The sequence below is a fragment of the Dermacentor variabilis genome, chromosome 4 (assembly GCF_050947875.1).
Source record: "Dermacentor variabilis isolate Ectoservices chromosome 4, ASM5094787v1, whole genome shotgun sequence".
Lineage (NCBI taxonomy): Eukaryota > Metazoa > Arthropoda > Arachnida > Ixodida > Ixodidae > Dermacentor > Dermacentor variabilis.
Window position 1 is genome coordinate 136,335,992 of NC_134571.1, and position 21,687 is coordinate 136,357,678.

The 21,687-nt window shown below is 46.2% G+C and overlaps 1 protein-coding gene across 2 annotated transcripts in view; it reads right to left on the bottom strand.

The window, feature by feature from the left end:
• The window catches only part of mRNA-cap (RNA guanylyltransferase and 5'-phosphatase mRNA capping enzyme), a 124,543-nt gene that overhangs the window by 70,800 nt on the left and 32,056 nt on the right, over window positions 1-21,687 (bottom strand). For both annotated transcript variants that reach the window (XM_075690398.1, XM_075690399.1), the window contains exons 8-10: window positions 15,814-15,922; window positions 6,586-6,686; window positions 4,882-4,985 (exon numbers count right to left, since the gene is read on the bottom strand). In XM_075690398.1, the coding sequence (XP_075546513.1) occupies window positions 4,882-4,985; window positions 6,586-6,686; window positions 15,814-15,922 (314 nt within the window). The remainder of the gene's footprint in view (window positions 1-4,881; window positions 4,986-6,585; window positions 6,687-15,813; window positions 15,923-21,687) is intronic.

A 21,687-nucleotide genomic window follows, 5' to 3' on the forward strand; every position in this document is an offset into this window, starting at 1 on the left:
ATGGTGTTGACAAAGTTGAAATCGAGCTGAACTCGCTAACAACAATGTTCAAATGACAAGAAAATTCTGTTGTTATAACTGACAATTGTAGTCACAGGGTTGCATGAAAAAATGCAGAGGCGACAAACATTCAAACATTTTCAGTAGATAGAAAGAAGTACAGTCCAAACCACTTATAGCATTATTGGTTTTAACAATACTTGGATGTAACAATGAGCAGCTACTGCACTTTGAACATTTTCTATGGTAAAATAAACCCATTACCCCAATATTCCCTTGCTGCCTTATTGACTACAGTCAACGACTGAATTTTCGGACGCCCAAATTTTCGAACATGCCTGATATTTCGGACGTCTTCGCAGCACCGCCACGAGCCCCATAGAATCAATGTATAAGAACATCTGAAGTTTCGGACGCTCGAACCCCCCCTGCCGTTCAATTTTCCTGACTTTTTGACGCGACGGAAGGTACTTTGGCTCCTTGCGCAGCGTCCTTGCGCAGCGCCCTTGCGAGGGAAATCGACTTACAGCCGAAGCATATCACCACTTTGAACCACAACTAGCCTAATCTAGCCGTCACATATCGATTTGGTCTGGCCACGCTGGCTATGTTCATCGCCGCAAATGGCCGCACTTCCGCCTCAAGCGGAGTTTTCGGAGCAGCGCTATTTCGTTTGTTTGCGCAGGCCACGTTTTGGCTAGTGTGGTGTGTGGTTGTGCTGTTGTGTATGGTTGTGTCAAGTGTGCTCTGCGACGCTATGCCTAGGCGCTTCTATGCTCGTCAGTGAACTCCACGGTTCGCAACTTGAGGATTTCGCTTGCCTTCGATGGCCCCCCCTCCATCTTCGTCGTCCGCGCCGATGGCATCGAAGCGCTGAAAGCAGTGCCGTACCCACGGAAATAACTTTTGAACAATTTGTTGACGCTGACAACGAGCTCAACTTCTGTGCAGAACTGACTGACGAGGGAATAGTCCGTCAGGTTGTGGGGGATTCAGAAGACTCCGATGTTGAAAATGAGGAGCCAATGCCTGCGCCGCCTACAAGTGCCGAGTTGACGTGAGCACTGTTGACTCTTTAATCGGTGTACAGTGCTGACATGACCCTAGCTCAGATCGAGGTGAATATGATCGCATGCAACCGGAACGCCATCCAAACAACAATCAACAAGTTCTTCAAGCCACTGCAGCAATAACACTGGCTGCCCGACGATGTACATGTACATAATAAACTGGCAGTCGGCTGCATACAGAGATTTTGAACGCCTCTTTTTATAGCACCTTCATTGATGCTTTGGCAGGGTTTCGGAAGCCTGGTACTTCACCCTTTACCTCTAGATCCGAGAAAAAAAGAAAAAAAAAGGTGCATTTTTTTGCACGCATTCATTTTTTCGGACTGCCTGAATTTTCGGACATTTTTATGTTCCCTAGAGGGTCCGAAAAATCGGTTGTTGACTGTATAACAATTACATATGGGTACTGCGTGTCTGTACCAAAAAAATAAGAGAAATGCAAAATTCCGAAAGAAAAAAAAAACCAAGGGCTTTGCCACTTCAGTCTTTGTGCCATGTACTTACCATGCTGTGCCTTTGTCAACCCACCTCAATTTCCCTTTCACCCCTCTGATGTCGGCAAGTGGGTGGAAGGAAGATGGGAAAGGGCTACGGCCAGCAATGGGATGTGACAAAAGCAGGCCGCTTAAGGCAAAGCGCTCACGCTTCTTTTCTTTTGCGAGTCGATGCGACAATGGACTAAAGTTTTGCCTGTCAGTGTCATTTCATTGTCGTTTTACAGGACCTATGGTACCATATAGCAGAATATAGGTCGAGGCAAAGAAGTCAACATAAAAATTATAAGGCACAAAACTTCGTTTTATTTAGTGGTGCCGCCGGACTCGTCACCTGCTCATTCGTTTGAGCTGTCTGAACTCTCATCTGAAGACGACTGCTTTTCACTGGCTGCGTCCCACAACATGTCATCCTCGGAGCCGTCCAAGGAGTTGCTAATGCAATAGTTCTTAAATGCCCGCACCACCATATCGTCGGGCAGCGAGCACCAAGCCTGCGACACCCATGTGGCCACAGTGGCGAGAGGCAGCCTGCGCAGCCGGCCGGTTGGGGTCGTCGGGTTGTCGCCGGCCATCCACTGATTATATTGTTCACGGACACGGTCATTAAAGGGCTTCTTGAGCACGACGTCCAGTGGCTGAAGTGTTGACGTCATGCCTCCGGAAATGACGGCGAGTTCCGTCCTCCCGTCGCGGAGTGCCTGCTTCACTCCTGCGGTCAAGTGTCCGCGAAAGGCATCCAAGACAAGCATGCTCGGACACAAGGAGTGCGCCGGGTCGCCGATTCCAGACGGTCTTAATCCAATTGAGCATGAGGGCCTCGTCCATGTAGCCCTTTTCATTAACGCGAACGACATCCCGCGGGAAAGCCTCTTTCGGCAGCATCTTCCTCTTGAATATTATGTATAGGGGCAGCTTTCTGCCGTCTGCAGTGCACGCGAGCATCACCGTGAAGCGCGAATGCTTGTTCCCCGTAGAAAGAAGCTTGACTTCTTTTGCGCCGCGTTCGCACACTGTGGTGGGCGACGGCATGTCGAACCACACCGGCGTTTCATCAGCGTTACCGATCTGTCCCAACATGTAGCCATGCTGCTGCTGGAGACGGATAACATAGCGCTGGAATTCGACCAGCTTGTCCTCATATGCCTCTGGCAGCTTCTGGCAGATTGATGTGCGCCGTCAAAGTGCGAATCCCTTGCGTCGCATGAAGCCACGAACCCAATAAATGGAGCCCTTGAATTGTTCATTGGGCAGTCTGGATTCTCGGGCGATCTCAATAGCTTTGATGCGGATGAGTTCTGCTGTCACTGGCAAAGATCTGGCACGATGCTCGCGAATGAAATCCGCCACCCTGTCTTCGAGCTCCGGGTGCACCGCGCCATAGAATAAAGAACTGCGCAGTGTTCGCGAGTTGGGCTGTTTGGGCCGCGTCGGTCACCAAGGGGGCGATAACGATGCGGATGCCGAAAGGTCTGAGCTCCTATATGTTGCCAGACGACTATTCATGTTGTGCCAAGGGCCGGTATATAAGTCGAGGAGTGAACTTTTAGTAATACGTTTTGAAAAAAAACCTCGGCCTATATACCTCACTATACGGTATGTTCTGACAGTACTCTCAAAATATCAGCCGCATGTATCAAAAACATAACTGTACAATCATATTTCCCTTCTGAGACACATAGAATAAAAGAAATTTCAGCATCCGTAGTGTGTGTTTCTGCAATCTTGTTTTTTTTAGTCTCTTTTGCACTGCAGCCAATAGAATGTCAAAACCAACTAGCACCCAATACCAACTGTATGCTCCGTTTCACAGTTAGAAGGCAACGCTACAAAGCGCAGTCATTAAGGTTTCCTTCTGCTCGCTTTGCAGAGCACTTTTCATCTACGACACCTCCTATGGTGCAACTACAATGGACTCTCTTTAAACGGAACCTCAAGGGACCTGGGAAATTGGCTTTGTTTATCAGGAGTTCCATTTACTGATAGACATTGCAGAGAGCACTCCACGAATACAAAACCAACCAAACATGAGAATGGTGTTCTGTTCAAGTGGGAGTTCCGTTCAAGCGATTTCTATTTATTGAGATTCCACTGTACTTTAAGCATATAACTACCACAAGCGGATGTGCACCGTACAAATTTTATGTTTTGCAATCAAGTTTGTTCTTTTGTGAGGAAGCAAATCTCTGCGATCCTTCACAAAAAACCCATAAATGCATGCTATATCGCATATATTACAGCAATTAATGCTTGCCTCGCAAAGCTACCCGAACATATTTCTCGAACAAAGTATCGCCGTACGCTAATAAATAGGAGTGTGCGATTAGTTGAGTATTACTGAAGCAAATCGAATAGGGGACATTCAAATAATTCAATTTGCAAATTGAATATCTACTATTCGATATATTTGCGCAATGCCATATATTGCAAAACTTTCTATGCAATAAATAAAAGATTACAGCAAAACGCGGGCTCACTATTACGCTAAGAACCTCATTGGTATTCAGTGCAACAGAATGTCACTAATTCATTGATTTCAGAGGAAAAAGAAAACACTCAATTCTATTCAACAGTAATTCTACTGATAAAAAGATACTTTCCAGACCTTCACATAATAGAACTGAGCTGTAATCAGGGCTGGCTAACTAATTTGGTGTCCTCTGTAATAAGAGCAGACCACACTGCATATCTTGATTTCTATGTACCTAAGTTACTGATAGCTTGCTGCAGTCTTGTTATGCAGTGCTAGGAGACTCTTGAGCATGTTGGGCACCGTACTTACTTTCTCAAAATTCATTTTGAAAACTACTATTAGGGATTCACACACAAGTACTAATTAAGTGTGAACAAGTGCCCGGTTATTTTTTTATGTGCTGATTTCTATTGCATAAAGTGTTAAAATACCCCGTTTATTTACGAACTTATTGCGCATCATGTGACATAGATTCTGCATGATTATGTAGGATTTCCTTTAATTTTGATTCTATTATGCTAGGAGAGGTTGTTCGACAAGTATCTTATATGATACATAGTACGTTAAGGTGGTTTATGTTACATCAAATGATGCAATGCGTACCTGAACCTTCACTATTTGCAAGCGGTGACAGAAGTCTCCCTCTAGCCTTTGTAGCATTACCTGCTGCTATGTATGAAATGAACTGTAGGCTGGTTCAGTTCTGCTCCCACTGTAATGTAGCTGCCACAGCTGGCTCTGAAACTCGCGATGCTGCACTCATCTGCAAAACAGTGGTACTGCCAAGCCACCACAGTGGGTGTAATGGAATCGTAGGACATGCAAAACTGAAGGCATCACTGACCTCTCCCAGTGGCAGAGCTCCTGGCACCTCCGTTGTATCTGCAGGAGTTTAGGCTGTGTAGTGATGGGCTCTACGCCCTCAACGCCCTTCATGAAGGTGGGGTTCTGCACACGGGTCGGGTCACCCCAGAGCAGTGCCAAGTACACTTTAACAGACAGACAACAGCCTCACAACAGGCCCTGGTAAGATAGCATCACCAGGCTAATTTAAACAGCGTCGGACTAGCAAATATTGCAAGATTTCCAAATTATCTAAAAGGCCCACCTAAAGAAGCACAAAACTTGGCTGCTATGGGCACAGACAATCTTTAACTATGTTTACACAATTACCGGAAGAAATAATCATTGTGGGGGTGCTAAGTTCATGCTACCCAAACTTGTATTTTCGGCTGTGAGCATTTTTGGGTCAACAGCAGTGCACCCGAGAAAGACTGAGATGGCCAGCATGAGAAATGCAGGAAGCAATATTTTGGCCATTTCAGATGAATGGCCATCATGTCCCACAACCATGCAAATTGGAGAGTGCTGCAAAACTTTCGAACTAATCAAGCTTGTAAGTCGGGAAACATGGCTGCACCCTCCTAACCGACAGACATCAGTCCAATGTCAAAGGAGCGCTGTCAAAAGCTGCTACCTGTTCTCATTGGCAATTCATGCATGCTGCTTCTCACAGGCTCCACTTTCATTTCTCTCTTAAATTTTTTGTTTATTTTCAGTGCCTCTGCTGCTTTCATTTGAGGGCATAGCTGCTGGGAAGCACAAAGATAACAAATGACAAAGACAATGCAATTCACACTTTTGCTCTCCACCATTCCTTGTCAGCTTCTCTGGCCTAGACACTTGAAGAACACTGCCCTACTGGTCTCAGCACAACCGCTGAGAAAACTGTGCTGTGCCACTCCAGCATTCCCATAGAAATCTGGCACACAGAGGTACAGTAATACTTTCTTGATGCAAAAGCTTCAAATGACCCACTAATCAAAAATGCCAACAGCGTCTGTACAGCAAAACATTACTCGCCGCGCAAAACTTGAAAGACCACTTAGCAGTGTTTCATTCGACATTAATTAATGCTCTCGCAATCACAACTCATAAGTGCTTAGGTGTCCTCAGGTTTTTAAAGGGACACTGGATGTAAGCCCTAATTCAGTTTAACTGACAAAGTCACCCTTTCAAAACTTTCAATTTTGCTCATTTCAAGGTAATAACAGGCTGATGATCAGGAGAGAAAATGAAGGTCGAAGTTTCAGTCTTTGAATTCCATGCTCAAACAGCAGTGCCGGTACATTGGTGTGACCTCACATATTCGAAAGTATTTTCTCATATCTGAACCATTGTAGCTTGCTATTTGTGGAAACTTGTTCAGTCTTTGGCCCTTTTAGAGTACAATTAGTCCGTCTTCACAAATAAAGAAATTAACCTAGGCTAGAGCAGATGCTGCCAAAATCCGTGACGCCATGGCAAACTGGCACGGGAACTTCAAGGTGGCATCGCCACCCACCTTTTGTTCTTGCATCTTTTCTGCCTTGCCCAAGCCTCTCCCCACAGCCGGAATGGCTTTTTTTTTTGTTACTATAGAAAGGCGATTTATTATTTAACATATTTTGCTCTTTTGTGCCATTTATAATATTCCCAAGATCAAAGTGCCAGTTGAAGCCAGCACGACCAGGCGGGTACAGAGAGAGACTGCAAGCCAAGCACAAACCTTCTTGGTGAACTCCCGTCTCCGCCGCTTGTGCACAGGCCCGTCTCCACTGCCATCACCACCTACTGCGTTTCCGTCGTCGTCCAGGTCTTCACTCTCTTCTGCAAGCAAGAAACATCACTCGACAAACTCTCCACACATAAGCACTGCAATCATGACGACTCAGCTTTTGCCATGCGTACGTCACATGACACTACATTAAAACCACATTATAATGAAACAGGATATAACGAAGTAATCAATATAACGAAGCAATCGCGATTCCCCTCGCAATTCCAATAGATGCCGATGTGTTGAAAACCTTGTTTTAACGAAGCTAAAATCCCCTCGCAATGGGTATAATGAACCTTTCTTTAGAGCGCAGCTCTTTGGCACCCGTTCCTGCGCTTTGCGGAGCCATCGTGCCTCGCCATAACCAGCTCTATAGCCGGAGCTGGCAGTATAATGGCTGCAGGAGTGGGACGAGCGGCTGGGCAAGCTGAACCGGAAGATATGCCTTGTACTGGACAACTGCGCAGCCCACCACACTGCCGCTGTGCTCAAAAACATCGAGCTTCGTAACATTCGTAACATTTGTGTTGCTTAGTTCCCTGCAATGAACAATGTTGAGATGAGGCGACATTTACCTTCGTAAGTTCGTTTCTGCCGCCATTACCGCGCAGCACGTCCCGCCCTGCCCATGCACCGGAGAGTACAGGTGCATTCACACTGAAGGCGGGGCGGGCTAAGCGGGCAGGCGGAAAGCGGAAAGTGGTGAAAACCTCCTCGTCGAGCGGGCAACGCAGGCAGAAAACGAGGTGGGCAGCCCGATCACTCTCGGACCGTTTTTATCCGCCCCGCCGGAGCTTCCCGCTTTCCCGCAGCCAACCATAGCTCAAGGAGACAAGCCGACTCAAAATGGCAGCCATCGAGACAGCTGGATTTTGTGCTGCACTTTTCATCGACACAATCAAATGTTGCCCAATGCTATATGACAAGAGACACGACGTATACAAGGACACTGAATACAAGAATCAAAGCACTGGCATGACCCATTCTCTCTCGTTCTTGCAAGGCGAGGTGAACCCACCAGCGGTGTTGGCGGGCTGTCTTCCTTCGAGCTTTCTGCTGCTCGTCTTGAAAAGCTGCTAAAGAAGTGGCGAGCAGAATGCCAACTATTTCGTCTTCTTCGTCCGAGCTGATCAATCTTCACAAGTGGTTAGCAAGCGAGAGTGGCTGGCCAGACGACAGTGGCGCGGCTTGCACGCACGCGCGTTGAGGACGGATGGCCGGTGCCAAGAGATGGCGACACGTGTGTCATGAAAACACTAGATGCTCCGCCTTCCCTGCGACGCGAGCCGCCAGGCAAGCCGTCCGGTCCAAACAGGCGCGCGCGCTCACCGCCTCGCCGCATTGAAAATCCGCTTGGCCACTTAGACGCTCCGCTTGCGGTGTGAATGTGCCTTACCCGAGTAGGCGCAGCGCGCCACAAGATGGCGTTAGCTGCTTCATGCACGTCGGCCACAGTCGCTCCGAAAGAGAGAGAGAAAAAAAGAAAGCGACAAGCAAAGCGGCGTGGTGGCGCCCGTCCTGCACTCAGTCTCTCTCTCTCTCAGCAAGTGCGATAGCAGGCTGACGCCACCGCAGTAGCGTGCAACCAATGGTACAACCCAGTTCAAAGATGGCGCCGACAAAGCACAAAGCTGTGTCGCTTGACATGAAGATGGATATTTTGCAGGGTTCTCGACGTGGCTTCAAGGTGAGCACCCTCGTGAAGAAGTATGAGCTCGCCCAGTCGACGATATCAACCATCTTGAAAACCGGGAGCACCGCGATTGCGAAGGCAGGAGCTATCAGTGGCCATGCCGATCAGCAGAAAAGGGTTAGAGACCCTTTGTACGCCGATGCTGAAGAGGCGCATTACCAGTGGTTCATCACAACCCGTGCACATAATGTGCATATTAGTCGGCCAATACTTGCCACCAAAGCGATAACTTCGCTTTTCTTCTGGGACACTCAAATATTGAGCCTTGGGGAGGCTGGATTCAGCGCTTTAAAGAGCGGCACGGAATCAATTACAAAAATGTGGTAGGGGAAACGGTGACTTTGGACACACAGGCAAAGCAGCAGCGGCTGCAGACAAAGCTGCCTGGCGTGCTGGAGCGCTACGCGGACAAGGACATATATAATTGCGACGCAACTGCTCTGTTTTTTCAAATGTTGCCGTCGAAGACTCACGCTCTTAAACTAGATCGATGCTCCGATGGGGAGCACTCGAAACTTAGGGTGACCACGTTGCTGTGCGTTAGCATGGACGGGAGCCATCGTCTCAAGACTTTCATGATCGGGCGATCAAAGAAGCCAACGTGCTTTAAGAATCAACACATCCCGGTCCGCTATCGCAACAATAAGAAGGCGTGGATGACACGCGACCTGTTCGAAGAATGGCTGCTCGAGTTCGACAGTATAATTGAAGGCCAAGGAAGAAAAGTAGTGTTGCTAGTTGACAACTGTAGCACACACAGCGTTAGCCCGAAGCTAACATCTGTCGAATTGATGTTTCTGCCTCCGAATACTAAGGCAGGCCTGCAGCCATTGGACGCTGGCATGATCGCCAACTTTAAAGTCCTGTACCGGCGGTGCATGCTGGAGTAGCTAATTTTAGCCATTGACCGCGCAGCTGCTGGCACGTCGGGTCACGCAGATGGGCCCCCTGACCTGAAGATCAGCCTTTTGAATGCCGTGCGCTTCGTTTATGGTGCATGGTATGAAGTAAAGCAGTCAACCATATACAACTGCTTCAAAAAGGCGGGCTTTGTGCATCAGAACGAACTTCCCCAACCCACTGAGACCAACACGGTGGAAACCACTGACATAACCGAGCTCTGGGAGCTCGTTCCTACTGGTGACACAGGTGGTGCGTCGATGGATGAGTTTTTGACTGCAGACAGTGCTGCCTAGTTCTGCAATGAGGTCACCGACGAGGCGATCGCCGAAGATGTGCTGTCTCGACAGACGGCAAAGTTGTGCGACGGTGGCGACTGCAGCAGTGACAGTGACAACGAGATTGACAGTGGCTCCTTGACCCCAAACTCGATGTCCACGCAAAGTGCACTGTCGTCGATCGACTCCTTAATTGATTTTATGCATGCTAAAGGATTGCCGCCAGTGTTCGCGCAGCAGCTGGAATCCATGCACACCACGGTTGTGAAGCTGAGGCTGCCGCAAAAGCAAGTGCAGATTTCGGACTATTTCGGCGCGCCTAACCCTTGACATGGTCATTGGCACTAGAAATAAAGTTTGTTTTTCACAGCCTACTTTCTACATCATCTATTCTTTAGAGAAAGTAGCGAATTCGAGTTCGGAGCTGCAAAGGTATGTTCAGCATTTATTTTTATTTTTTTAATAACTGCAGTCCAGATGTAGCGATCATAGGTTATAATGATCATATTTTTCATTTTTCTCGATATTGTTATAGGTGGACTGCACTGTACATCTTCTCTTGCTTGCTAACTGTCAATAGAAATGGATAGTGGCTATAACGAACTAATGGTTATAATGAAGTACTTACGACTTCCCCTTTAACTTCGTTATAACATGGTTTTACTGTATTTCCTTAAGTATACAAACTTAACAGAGTGTCTACCAAGTTGAAATTTCCAAATTCCCTGCATTTTCCAGGTTTTCCCTAAGCACATTTGCAAAATTCCCTGAATATGCCAGAACTTTGTTTTATGTCAAGACAGGCTGACACCATGTTGCTCGATGCTGTCACTCTCTAGTAAGCATGTTGAAACGGAAAAATCACTTAATTCAGTTTGAATAGTAAGGAGTAATATATTTTATTTCAAAAGAAAACAGAGGGCACAGCGAAAAAAAAAATGGTAAAACCCATTCCAAATTGAGTCGCACATATTCAAATACGAATGAAAAGGAGATGCATACGTAAGTAAATATTTTTTAATATGAGCTATTTCTATCAACTGATAGCAAGCTAATCTGTATGATGCCTGAACTTTTTCACAACTAAGATTCTCTCTCAGCAGCTGGAAAGTCAACCTCAACTGTCCTGACATACTCTCATCCGTACACAACATCTCAGTGTTGGGTTTCACTACTTTAAAGAGTTTATTTTGGTTGCAATGACGGACACCTGTTTCTCGGCGTCAGCCAACACTTTGTTTTTTGAGCTCAAGCGCCTTCAAAGAGGCGGCGGCATGCTTCCTTTCTGTTGTCATCCTCCATCTGCCATGCATTCACGCCATGGACCATTTAAAGCATCCTCTCGGTCAGTTGTACAGTCAATGTCCAATTTTTCGGACTCCCTAGGGTCTGCAAAAACATCCGAAAAATCGGGCAGTCCGAAAAAAATGAATGCGTGTCTTTAACTGCCCTTAAGGACTAAAATTGCCACAGGCACGTCCGAAAAAGCTCGAAGGCCTGCCAGTACACTTATTAGGCATATCGGTGCTCGTACTGTGAGAGGAGACGGGGGTGGACGTGTGTATATTTAAGGAATACATACTGTGTCCCGTTACAATTGTCCCTTCCCATGCTTGTTATGCTTCACCGTCTAACACTGCTGTACAGAGGCGAAGCTAACTTTCGGAAACTGGCATTGCGCAACGCGCTGTGCTCTGCGAGCTTCGAAGCCAATCACGAGGATTACAAAGGTAGAGTCAGTGCCATTCCTGACAGCGGCGAATTCTTTCAATGAAAAACACGGCACCGCATGGCAAGAAGCTTAATAGCGAACGTAGAAGCAGCTAGGCCTAACGTTGCCGCGGTGGTGGCTACGGCTGCCAGCGGATCTGCATGCGAGAGTGCTGGTTCGAGGCGGTGAGATAATCAATATGGCGGCGGTGGTGGCATTGACTAATGCCATTTCAGACCTGTAGTCAGGGCAATACACATTGACTATATGGAGTATGTGGTGGTGCCGCAAAGCCGTGAGAATTATCGGGCATGTCCGAAAAATCGAGCGTTAACCACTCTGTGTGATGATGACACGGCGTCAATGACGATTCTTTGCAATTCCCCCGTTACTGGAGCCAGCATTAACACGGGTTTCGTTCCCTTTCAATAAAGTTACAGCTAATTTTCCCTGATAGAAGCACAAATTCCCTGAGAATTCCCGGTTTTCCCGGTTGGTAGACACCCTGAAAAACAAACATTACGCTTTATAGGCGACATGGAGTTTCTTCATTGTCAGTGGTTTTCTCAGCGTCAGCATTTCTTTGCGTGCGCCAAACTCTATATACGAGGGTCGGTGGTGGCGGAATCTATGGAAAATAGCAACAGTGTGGGCTGAGAGCCAACAGCGACATTTTTGTGGATAGCTCATGTAGTGACGACTGATAAACTGATGGGTTGATGGGTGAAATGGTTAATTTTGGGGCTTTCATTATAATGACCTTTCAGAATAACGAACAATTTGCTGCGGTCCCCTGAAGTTCGTTACATTGAGATTTCACTGCATTGTGATGGCACTAAAAATAGGCAAAACGAAAGGGAAAATGTATTTACAGAAGATATACAGTGAGAAACTGAGATGGCGGAATAACGACAAGAGCGATTCTTCGATCGTTGTCTTCATGTCCTTGCTGATGCCTTCTCCAATATATGGTAATGGCTTGTAACATACGAACAGTGCAGGTGGAAGTGCTGTCTCAGTGCTTAGGGAAGGGAAGTGTTGTTGTCAGAGAAGTAGTGCTTCAAACAGGCGACGTGCATGATATCACTAGGTGGTATGGAAGATGACGAGCTACCGTCCACCAGGGCGATCTCGTGTGGCTTCACTGAGCTGGCGGAGAACCTTGGAGGGGCTAGAGTAGCGAGACAGAAGCTTCGAGGACATGCCCACATGGCGGGAAGGTGCCCAAAGGAGCACCAAAGAGCCTGACGAAAAGTAAATGGTTCTGTGGTGGCTGTCATAGCGGGCCTTTTGCGATATCTGTGACAGGGAGAGATGATCCCGTGCAATCTGGTGATTGGTAGAGCCCAAGCAGCAGCATCGCAAGCATACTCTGTAGGAGCGTACGTAGCTAATGGCAGGACAGTCTCAAAGAGCAATGTTGGCTGGCGGGCAAACAGGTAAAAGGGGGAAAAGTTGGCAGTGTTGTGGCGAGACGAGTTGTACGCAAAGGTCATACAAGACGAAGTGCTGTCCCAATCCCGATGATCTGTGGAAACATACATAGCATCTTGGCTGATGTGCAATTAAGGTGCTCAGTATGTCCATTTGTTTGCAGATGGTAGGCTGTGGTTAGCTTGTAACATGTGGAACACAACACAGGATGTCATCGGCGACTTTTGAAAGAAATGAACAACCACGGTCGGTCGGTAGCTGATGTGGCGCACCATGGTGGTGAATGACATCGTGGAGCAGAAAGTCTGTGATGTCAGTGACACAGATTGTCGGCAGTGCCCAGGTGATGGCATATGGTGTGGTATAGTCAGTAGCTACGACAACCCATCTGTTCTCTGTAAAATAAGCTGAAAATGGTCCAACAAGATTGAGGTCCAAGCGGTAGAATGGGACAGCTGAAATCTCGATAGGCTGAAGTGAACCGGCGAGCAACAAGAAAGGACACTTGCAGTGCTGGCACAACTCGCAAGCAGCAACATACCAACACACATAATGGTAAAGGCCTGGCCAGAAGAACCCATGTCGCCCCCGTCATATGTACAGGACACTCTGATATGTCCAGCGGTAGGAACATTGTGTAGCTAGTGGACTCAGTGGAACAGAGAATTGTAGGAAGTACAAGCAGCAAGTCCGAGCCGTCGTAGTATTGCATCATAGAAATACCATCATGGAGAGCATAGAGAGTGGATTATGGGGTGTAAGTCTGTATCACTTGACCTGTGCCTTCTCGATACCACTAAAATCAAAGATGGTGAGGACGCATGCATCGGTATCATAGGCGTTCCGAGTCGGGAGGATCCACAAGACAACAGGAGAGGCAGTGGGCCTCCAAATCGAACAGCAATGAGTCCTGTGTGCCACTGCTACTACAATGGTTTTTCCGTGAAGTCCAAGTGGGGGGTTGGGGTCTGATTTGTTCTGGCTGCTCGTGGAACCATAAAATGCTGTTTGGAATAGCCCCTGGCCTACTAAACCTTTTCGCGGAGCAGTTAATTGTAGAGAAACAGATGGCACTTTCGCAGTGCGATGCACATTGTCTTAACGAAAGCACACGACTACGAAACCCTTACGGCTTACACCTTGCTTCTGTGCCATCAGCTGTGGGAAATGCAACCGAGTTCTCCCTAACTCACTGTGCTCGAATCACGCCCGACTGAATCATGTGGATTGAAGACGTGGGCACTAGTTGGCTGCAAAAATAGTGACTGGCATATTAAGGAATAGAATGAATCTGTGCAGCCAAGTATGCGGACAGTTGCAGCAACAGTCCGTACATGTTACTGGCACTTTGAGATGTACAGCTTTCATTGGGGATACAGACATTTGCTCATCCTCCAGCATTATATCGCTAACCTTCGAAGAAAGTGCTACATCCTCGGAACACCGGCAAGAGTGAGTACCATTCGCTAAGCAATGACAACAGGAGTAGCGCCGCTTTTTGTCATAGTACATTTCGTGCAGAGTATCCACACACATCTACCCCAACTGGCACAAAATCTTATGCCCACTCTATTGCCAACGTGTCAATAAGAGAATGGGCACACACGAATACAAGCGCATCATATACGCACTATAAATGACTGACTACGCTGATAAAGCATGAATGGTTGAAGCTGAATATTTCGTGACGGTCCACAAGAGTAAGTGAGTTAGGTACCAGCGATAATATATCTTTGCTACAAGGTATTACAATGTACAAAACGGTTACTTATCAAGCCTTGCGTGCAGCAAGAACAAATCTATCGGAAGTGAGCACACCTGCGAGTGATTAGGCAGAAATAACCAGATAGTGACCACGCCAAGGAAACTTACCAAGTCTGAAACTTGCCAAATGAAGAACAAAGAGCAATAAACACTAATCCTGATTCAAATCATGAGCAGAAAGTTTGGGTAGCTAGGAATACATATTTAGCGTTGCTTTTGAAACAAGCACCATATACAGTATGCTGCTTGCGCCTTTTGGACATAGCTTAATCAGCTTCTAAAGTGCTTTTGCACGTTCTTTGAAGCTGCGGCCAAAGCTTCGCGTTGTCCATGATATCTCCGGAAACAGAGGTTTGCTAAACTGAATCGGCGTCATAAACACCCACTGTAAGCGCGGAGGCAATGGAGGCAGTTGAGGCAAGCAATGGACACATCGCCACGTGATCAAACATGGCAGCGCCCTTGGGATCGCCGTGAAAAGGGTCAATAAGAAGACAAACCTAGCAATGCAGACGTTTCAAGTTCGGCATCACATGACCGGATCCACCGAGTGTAATCCAAGCTTTCTTGTGAAATATGTATTGGGCCAGAAGGGCTTTTGCCCACTTGAAGCAGCATGCAGATTGCTATTACTGATGAGAAAGGACCGGCTTGGACGAGCCACCTATATTTGCAGCAAGCAAAACAGACACGCACCTTGCTCATTTCTCTTTCATTGCATGCACTGCACTTCATATTCAATATCTTGTTTGACAGCATCTGCCAAAACAATGCTGTTTCATCGACAGCAAATATTTCCGACCCTACGAGAAGTGATTGTGCCCCGTTAGAGTGCACTTGCAGGGGTGCAGCGCAGCATTTGATATATTAAATGTGGTGCTAAATGGGAGCTTGGTACATGTGTAGTAAAACGCTACACTTTTGGGCGGAGTTTCCATGAGGGTGTTAAATGATGACAGGCCAACACGTTTATGGGAAACATTCCCTTTATTACCGCACTCTGTGACTTTTCCCCCGTGCTGTCCATATGCTGTCCATCTGCGCACACCACAAGCAACACACGCACTTCATGCCACCCGCGTCTTTTTTCTTCTATCGCTGCTGCACTCACGTCACATGGTCCTTCCCCTAACAATTGCAGTCAACCACACACACGGTCTCTGAGAACCGCGCTTTGCCGCACCTAGCTTGGAGCTCTCAGTCCATTTACACTGCCACTCTTTACTCACACAGTATAGAAAATAATTAAGTACATCCGGTTCTGATAAATTTCTGTAAGGTCTATTTTACTTTGGAAAAACACACTGTGACATAGGAGATGCAAAGGCCCTCTAAACATTCTGCATGCAGATCACATAAGCAGAGCATGTTGTTCCATGACTAAAAGTCAAGCTTACCATCGCACCAACTTGGCCGAGGTGGAGGCGGAGGCGTGTCATCCACATCGCCATATCGCTTGAACAGCTCCCGAAGGTAGTCTGCTTTGTAGATGCCAGGTGGTCGAGCCTGTGAACGTATAAAGATCAGTGCCTTTCGGACCATCGCACCGACCCTTCAAAAGAGTGCCCCCATGGCGAGACCTTCAAGCATAAGAAACCTGTGGATTACTTAAGCTGGGGCAGCACAAAAAAGGTGGGCAGCAAACAAGCATATCTGGCATCTTGAAAGGAAAAATAGGCAATGCTACAAAGGATAAACAGACTTCTATTACTGCTCGCAAAGATAGTGTCACATACAGAAGAAATACAATACAACCATGATACGATCCTGTCATGTATGATTTCCTGGTGCCAATGTTCACAATCAAGAACATAAAAAATGATCCAATACGGTTATGCTTCTTTTTTTTTTACCGGTTCATACGTCCTCAGAGAACACAACCTACTGGCACCAGCGTACAGTGCATCGGCAAACTGTGACCATATGAAATGTCTTCTATCCGCTGGATCTCATGTAAACAAGGAAAGGCATGAGGTACGCATCATCAAGACCAGTAGCAGCCTGCCGCAGCAGCATCTCTACAGTACGCGCCGGCCCATATCACATGAAAATGCCAGCGGACACTCAGTTTCCTATTCCGGTACCAGCAAATCTCCACCCCGATCATCGCATGCCACATTCACAGCTATCATCGCGAACCATACTGCGACAAGCATATTTATCTGTTCCACAGCATGTGTGACATAGTGCTATCAGAAGCGTGCCGCACATTTTTAACAGGCGATCTAGGCCACATTCATCGACCGCATTCAAAGAATGGAAACGTCAACTTGCCGAAGTTGTGAAAACGACAATGCGCGTCTCGGACCGCTCGGCCCCCACCAGCGCATTGTCGTCTTGTGCTGCAATGATTCGTGCAACGCTTCGCCTTATGTAGATGTGAGCTAACTTAATTCTGCACGATTTTTTGGTGACTTCGGATTGTACATTTTCCCAATTATTAAGTTTTTTCCTCGCATTTTTTCCCAAAACATATGAATGAGGTGCTACAATATATAGGTATGCCCCATGCAATTTGATGTGGCATCAAGTATCATACCTTTATGTCACAAAATATAAAGCAATTATTGCATGGAAGGAGCCACAGCTTTAAATCTATTTACCACTAAAATTGGTGCATAAAGCATCTGAGACCAGAGTTCACAGCGTACTTCTTGCACTCGCGACCGAAAGACATTGTGTCACATACCGGAAGCGCAGAGGTGCATAAATGATACACGACTTGGCGTAATGTTACGTCCACAATTTCTAATTGCAATATATGAAACAGCTATTTCATAGAAAGCATCACAGATTCAAAACAACTGCACTGCAAAATATGCGAAGTGAAGACTTCTTTGAACACACTACAGTAAAAGCTCGTTAATTCACAACTCAACTCGAAATTTAGAATAATTCGAAGTAGCCACCACGGTCCATCCAGCAGTATATTGAAATCAATATGTAACACATCCCGCTAATTCACACCGAAATCCGCACTGCCACCGATAATTCGGACCGATAATTTGAGCGCACGCACTCACACCATGTTGGATTATATATACGCCTTAACCGAGCCATTTTTTTTTCTGACTTTCATTAGTTCGAACTTTGTATTAATTCAAATTTTCGTAGCTTCTGCAGCGTCGCCTGCTAAGTATGAAATGGAGCATAATGAGAGAAGGGTGGCATGATTCAGATTTCATAACACTGCACTTCCTTCCAACAGTGTTTCGTTGTCTTTAGTGATTGCCATATGAGAAAAAGTTTGTGGGGCATAGAGCGATATGATTTGACAAGGCATAACACAGACTGTCACATGACCAACAAAAAACAAAGAAAGGAAGAGTCAACCAAATGTTAACAATGCTAAAGACAAGGTCAACATAAATGATGCTTCAAATGATTCAATGATTACAGTCAAATCTGGTTACTACGAACTCCATATTAACGGATTTCTCAAATTTACGAATATTTTAAATATCCCCACCAGATTACCTATATTTTCAATGTAAAAATATTTCAGAACTATGAATTTTCATGCAGCGCATATTTCAGAATAACGCACACAGTTTATTGTCCCCTTTATAACCAAGGAACATCAGTATTACGAATTCGGCTAAGAGTAACAGCGCCGCAAATCTCGCGTGAAGTAGAAACCATGAGTGCAGTAGCTATCATCATTACCATGTTGAGTGCCAACTGCTTCACCACAAACTTCACCAAAAAGTTCATGACAAAGCTTTGGCAATGTTTGCGTGAGATACAAAGATGAATGCAGCTAGCAACGGCACCTAGAAGAAGCAAAAGCAGTTTTTGCTGCAGGATAAATTGGATGTATTGCAGGAAATAGACGCAGGGAAAAAGCAAATCGACGTGTGCAGACAGCATGGCATTGCACCATCGACCGTCGCAACCATTTTGAAAGACCAAGGTTGTCAAGCTTCCCCAGGAATCGCAACTCGTTCCTACAAGGAAACGGCTGTGACTGGGAAACTTACAAAATGTGAACCAAGCTGTTCTCCCATGGTTCAAAGATGCTTCCAGACTGCAAAACATTCCCGTGTCTGACCCAATGCTTTAAGAAGCCCGTAAATTTGCCGATGCACTTGAAATAACTGGGCTTGACGCCAGTGTAGGTTGGCTTTTTCATTTCCGTCAAAGGAACGGAATAACTTGGCAGGTAGTCTCAGGCGAGAAAAAGACTGCTGACAAAGAAGGCGGGGATTCCTGGCACAAAGATAGTTTTTTAGAGGTGGCTGAATTGTACTCTTAAGATGATATTTTTAACGCGGATGAGACCACATGTTTTTATCAGCTCCTGCCAGACTGGACGATGCACTTTAAGGGGCAGCAGTGCAAAGGAGGAAGAAGTTTGGATCTTTACGTGACAGTTCTGCTCTGCTGCAATGCAACAGGCACGAAGAAAATTAGACCGCTTGTCATTGGCAAGTGTGCGAAGCCTCGCTGCATCAAAACAGAATATTGTCACCATACGACTACCGTGCCAACAAATGACCCTGCATGACCAGAGAACTCTTTTCTGAGTGGCTTATCAAACTCGAAGACCGAACGAAGAGGGATGACAGAAGAATTCTACTGGTTGTCGACAACTGCTCTGCTCACATTGTGAATGTTCGCTTGACGCACATTCGCCTGGAGTTTCTGCCGCCAAACAACATGTCCTTGCTGCAACCCCTAGACCAGGGCATTATAAAGAGTTTGAAAGCAGAATTTCGTAAACGCCTTGTGCAGCGGTTGATTATCAACCTCCGCCTAAAACAGCAGACTGCAATTAATATTCGTCAGGCAGCGGAAACACTCACCAGAGCTTGGTGAAACTTGAAGGCGTCCACCATTAGCAAGTGCTGGCGAAAAGTAGGGCTTGTCAAACCGCCTGTGCAGCTTGAACATGACCTGGAGGCGACCGACAACAACCCAAGAGACCTGTGGACCGAGGTTATGCAGGTGCTGCCTGCTGTCCCTTCCTTCTACGACTATGTGGAGAGCGACAGCGCAGCACTAACGGCGGCGGACATGACAACCCGAAGAAAGATGACTGTGCGTCACCGAACACAGAAGATGAAATCCGTGTCGAGCATTGATGTTTTAGTGCACATGAACAAAGTGCGCACTTTCATCGCACGGTGCAATGATGTACCCGATGAGGTAGATGCATTCCTAATTGGTTGCGCATGCTGCACGCGCCAGAAGAAAATAACTGATTTCTTCAAATAAAGCAGCTTTTGAGTGAAACATTTTTATTTGAGAGTATGCTTGTCTGCACATGCGTCTACTGCCAAGGCATGTCAGTTTCATTCCTAGGTTTGTCCACTGGCTTATAACCGGAAGTTTCTCATTACAACGATATTTCAAAATAACGAACGATTTTCGGTGGTCCTGTGTCATTCGTTATATCGAGATTTGACTGTATATGTTGGTTACATCTCATTGTGATGCTACTTTAGGTCTCCTTTTCATGTTCAATATTCACTCATTTTGTATTTTATACAGTCGAACCTGTTTATAATGAACTTGATAGTTCCGCGAAAAGTGGTCATTATATCAGTAGTTTGGTATACATGGACTAGCCCTTAAATATGCTAAAACATTAACCGCATTGAAGCTGGCGTCAGCAGTTGCAACTCGGCAGCACTTTAGTCTGAAAACAAGATTTTCAGTGTCATTTCTGTCCAGTGTCATTTCTGCCCAGTGTCATTTCTGTCCAGGTCATTTCTGTTCAGACCACATGTCATTTCGAAATTGGTACTGAAGTCGCCATTTTTTATTGGAGAGCTTCTGATATATTTTATTACCAGTGGGACATGTATGTAATCTGCATAAGAGAGTGAAGTGTTCTAGTTGGCCAGAAGTGTAAACTTTGGAAACTACTGCGACATACTGCCATTCTGCAATGGTCTCAGCATTACGACTTGCATGTCAGCCACACAAGAGCCATAAAATTAAGTTATCTATGTCACATCAGGTTAAAAAAATTCCATGTTTGAAAGGTCACTGCGAACTGTTATCAGTGCAAACGTTACCACTGGGCAGTGACATTATCACGTCCCTGCGAACTGTTATTAGCAATCGGCAATGCGTAAACAAATCGCTGCAGAACTGTGATCTCCTGACAACAGCATAGTAACCGCCGATCCTTTGCAACATTGTGTAGCAGCAGTACATGGTGCAACATTCTCGCCGACTTGGGCTGCATGAATATCGACAGTAACAACAGGAACGTTTGAGTGGCCTACGGCCGTTGATCCCATGGTGGAAAGATATAAATGCTGGTTCCAAATCATCAAAATAGGCTTAATGCTGGTGGTGCCGCATGGACACTTGCGCAGAAATGAGAGTGCCACCATCGTGGCATGCAATATAGCAATAGTGCAGACACCAGTGCACACCCCGTGCTCTGCTGTTTATTCTGTACGCTTCCAACTGGAGGTGCGCCTTGAAAGCGAGTGACCATGTAGTGACCTCCTTCATGGCTTTCAAATCTGTGCGCAGTGGCCGTGCGCTCATCTCGAAGTCTGCATGATCGTCTGGTTGGATTGGAGCAGGACGCGCGCTGCCCTGCGTCCAGTTTGGTCGGGCTTCTGTGCTTTGGTACATCGCGTGCAGCCTTTTTTTGCCGTGACTGGGTTTGAAATGTTCAGTACAAGAGTACAGCAATTTAAAAAACTTTTGTTATATCTGGAAGCAGTTCCAATACGAAGGGTCAGAAAATCGTAAATGTACTGAAATGTGATCATTATAACCAATAGAATGTTATATATGAAATCATTATAAGTGTGTTTGACTGTAATAATCCCCTTTCACATGAAAGATGATTTCACAAGACAGAGGCGCAGAACTGGTAACGTCGACACTTGGTTGGCCCTTCCTTTCTTGACCAAAAGGCCAGGTAGGTAGTCCAATTCATAAGAGTCTGTGGTCTATAGTGCTTGTGGCAAACTTTGTACTGTATTGGTGCTAGTTACACCCTTACCGTTAATTTTACCCGCTCTCCGACTAATGCTTGCTAATTGTGGGCACCGGCGAAGCTGCCTTCCAGACACCAGTGCCTCGCGCAAGCCCTGCTTAGTCCGTGTGAACACGCTCCATTTGTCAAAACTGTGCAAAATGGTGGCTTTGCCTCAACATGTTTGCATCTACAGCGGTGCACTCTCTACAAAAGTATAGTGCAATGTGGCGAATCTTCTACTATATTTGTGCCAATTATGCCTACACCATTAATTTTACTTGCTCTGTGACTAGTTCTAACTTCTTGCGTCACTGAGACCTAC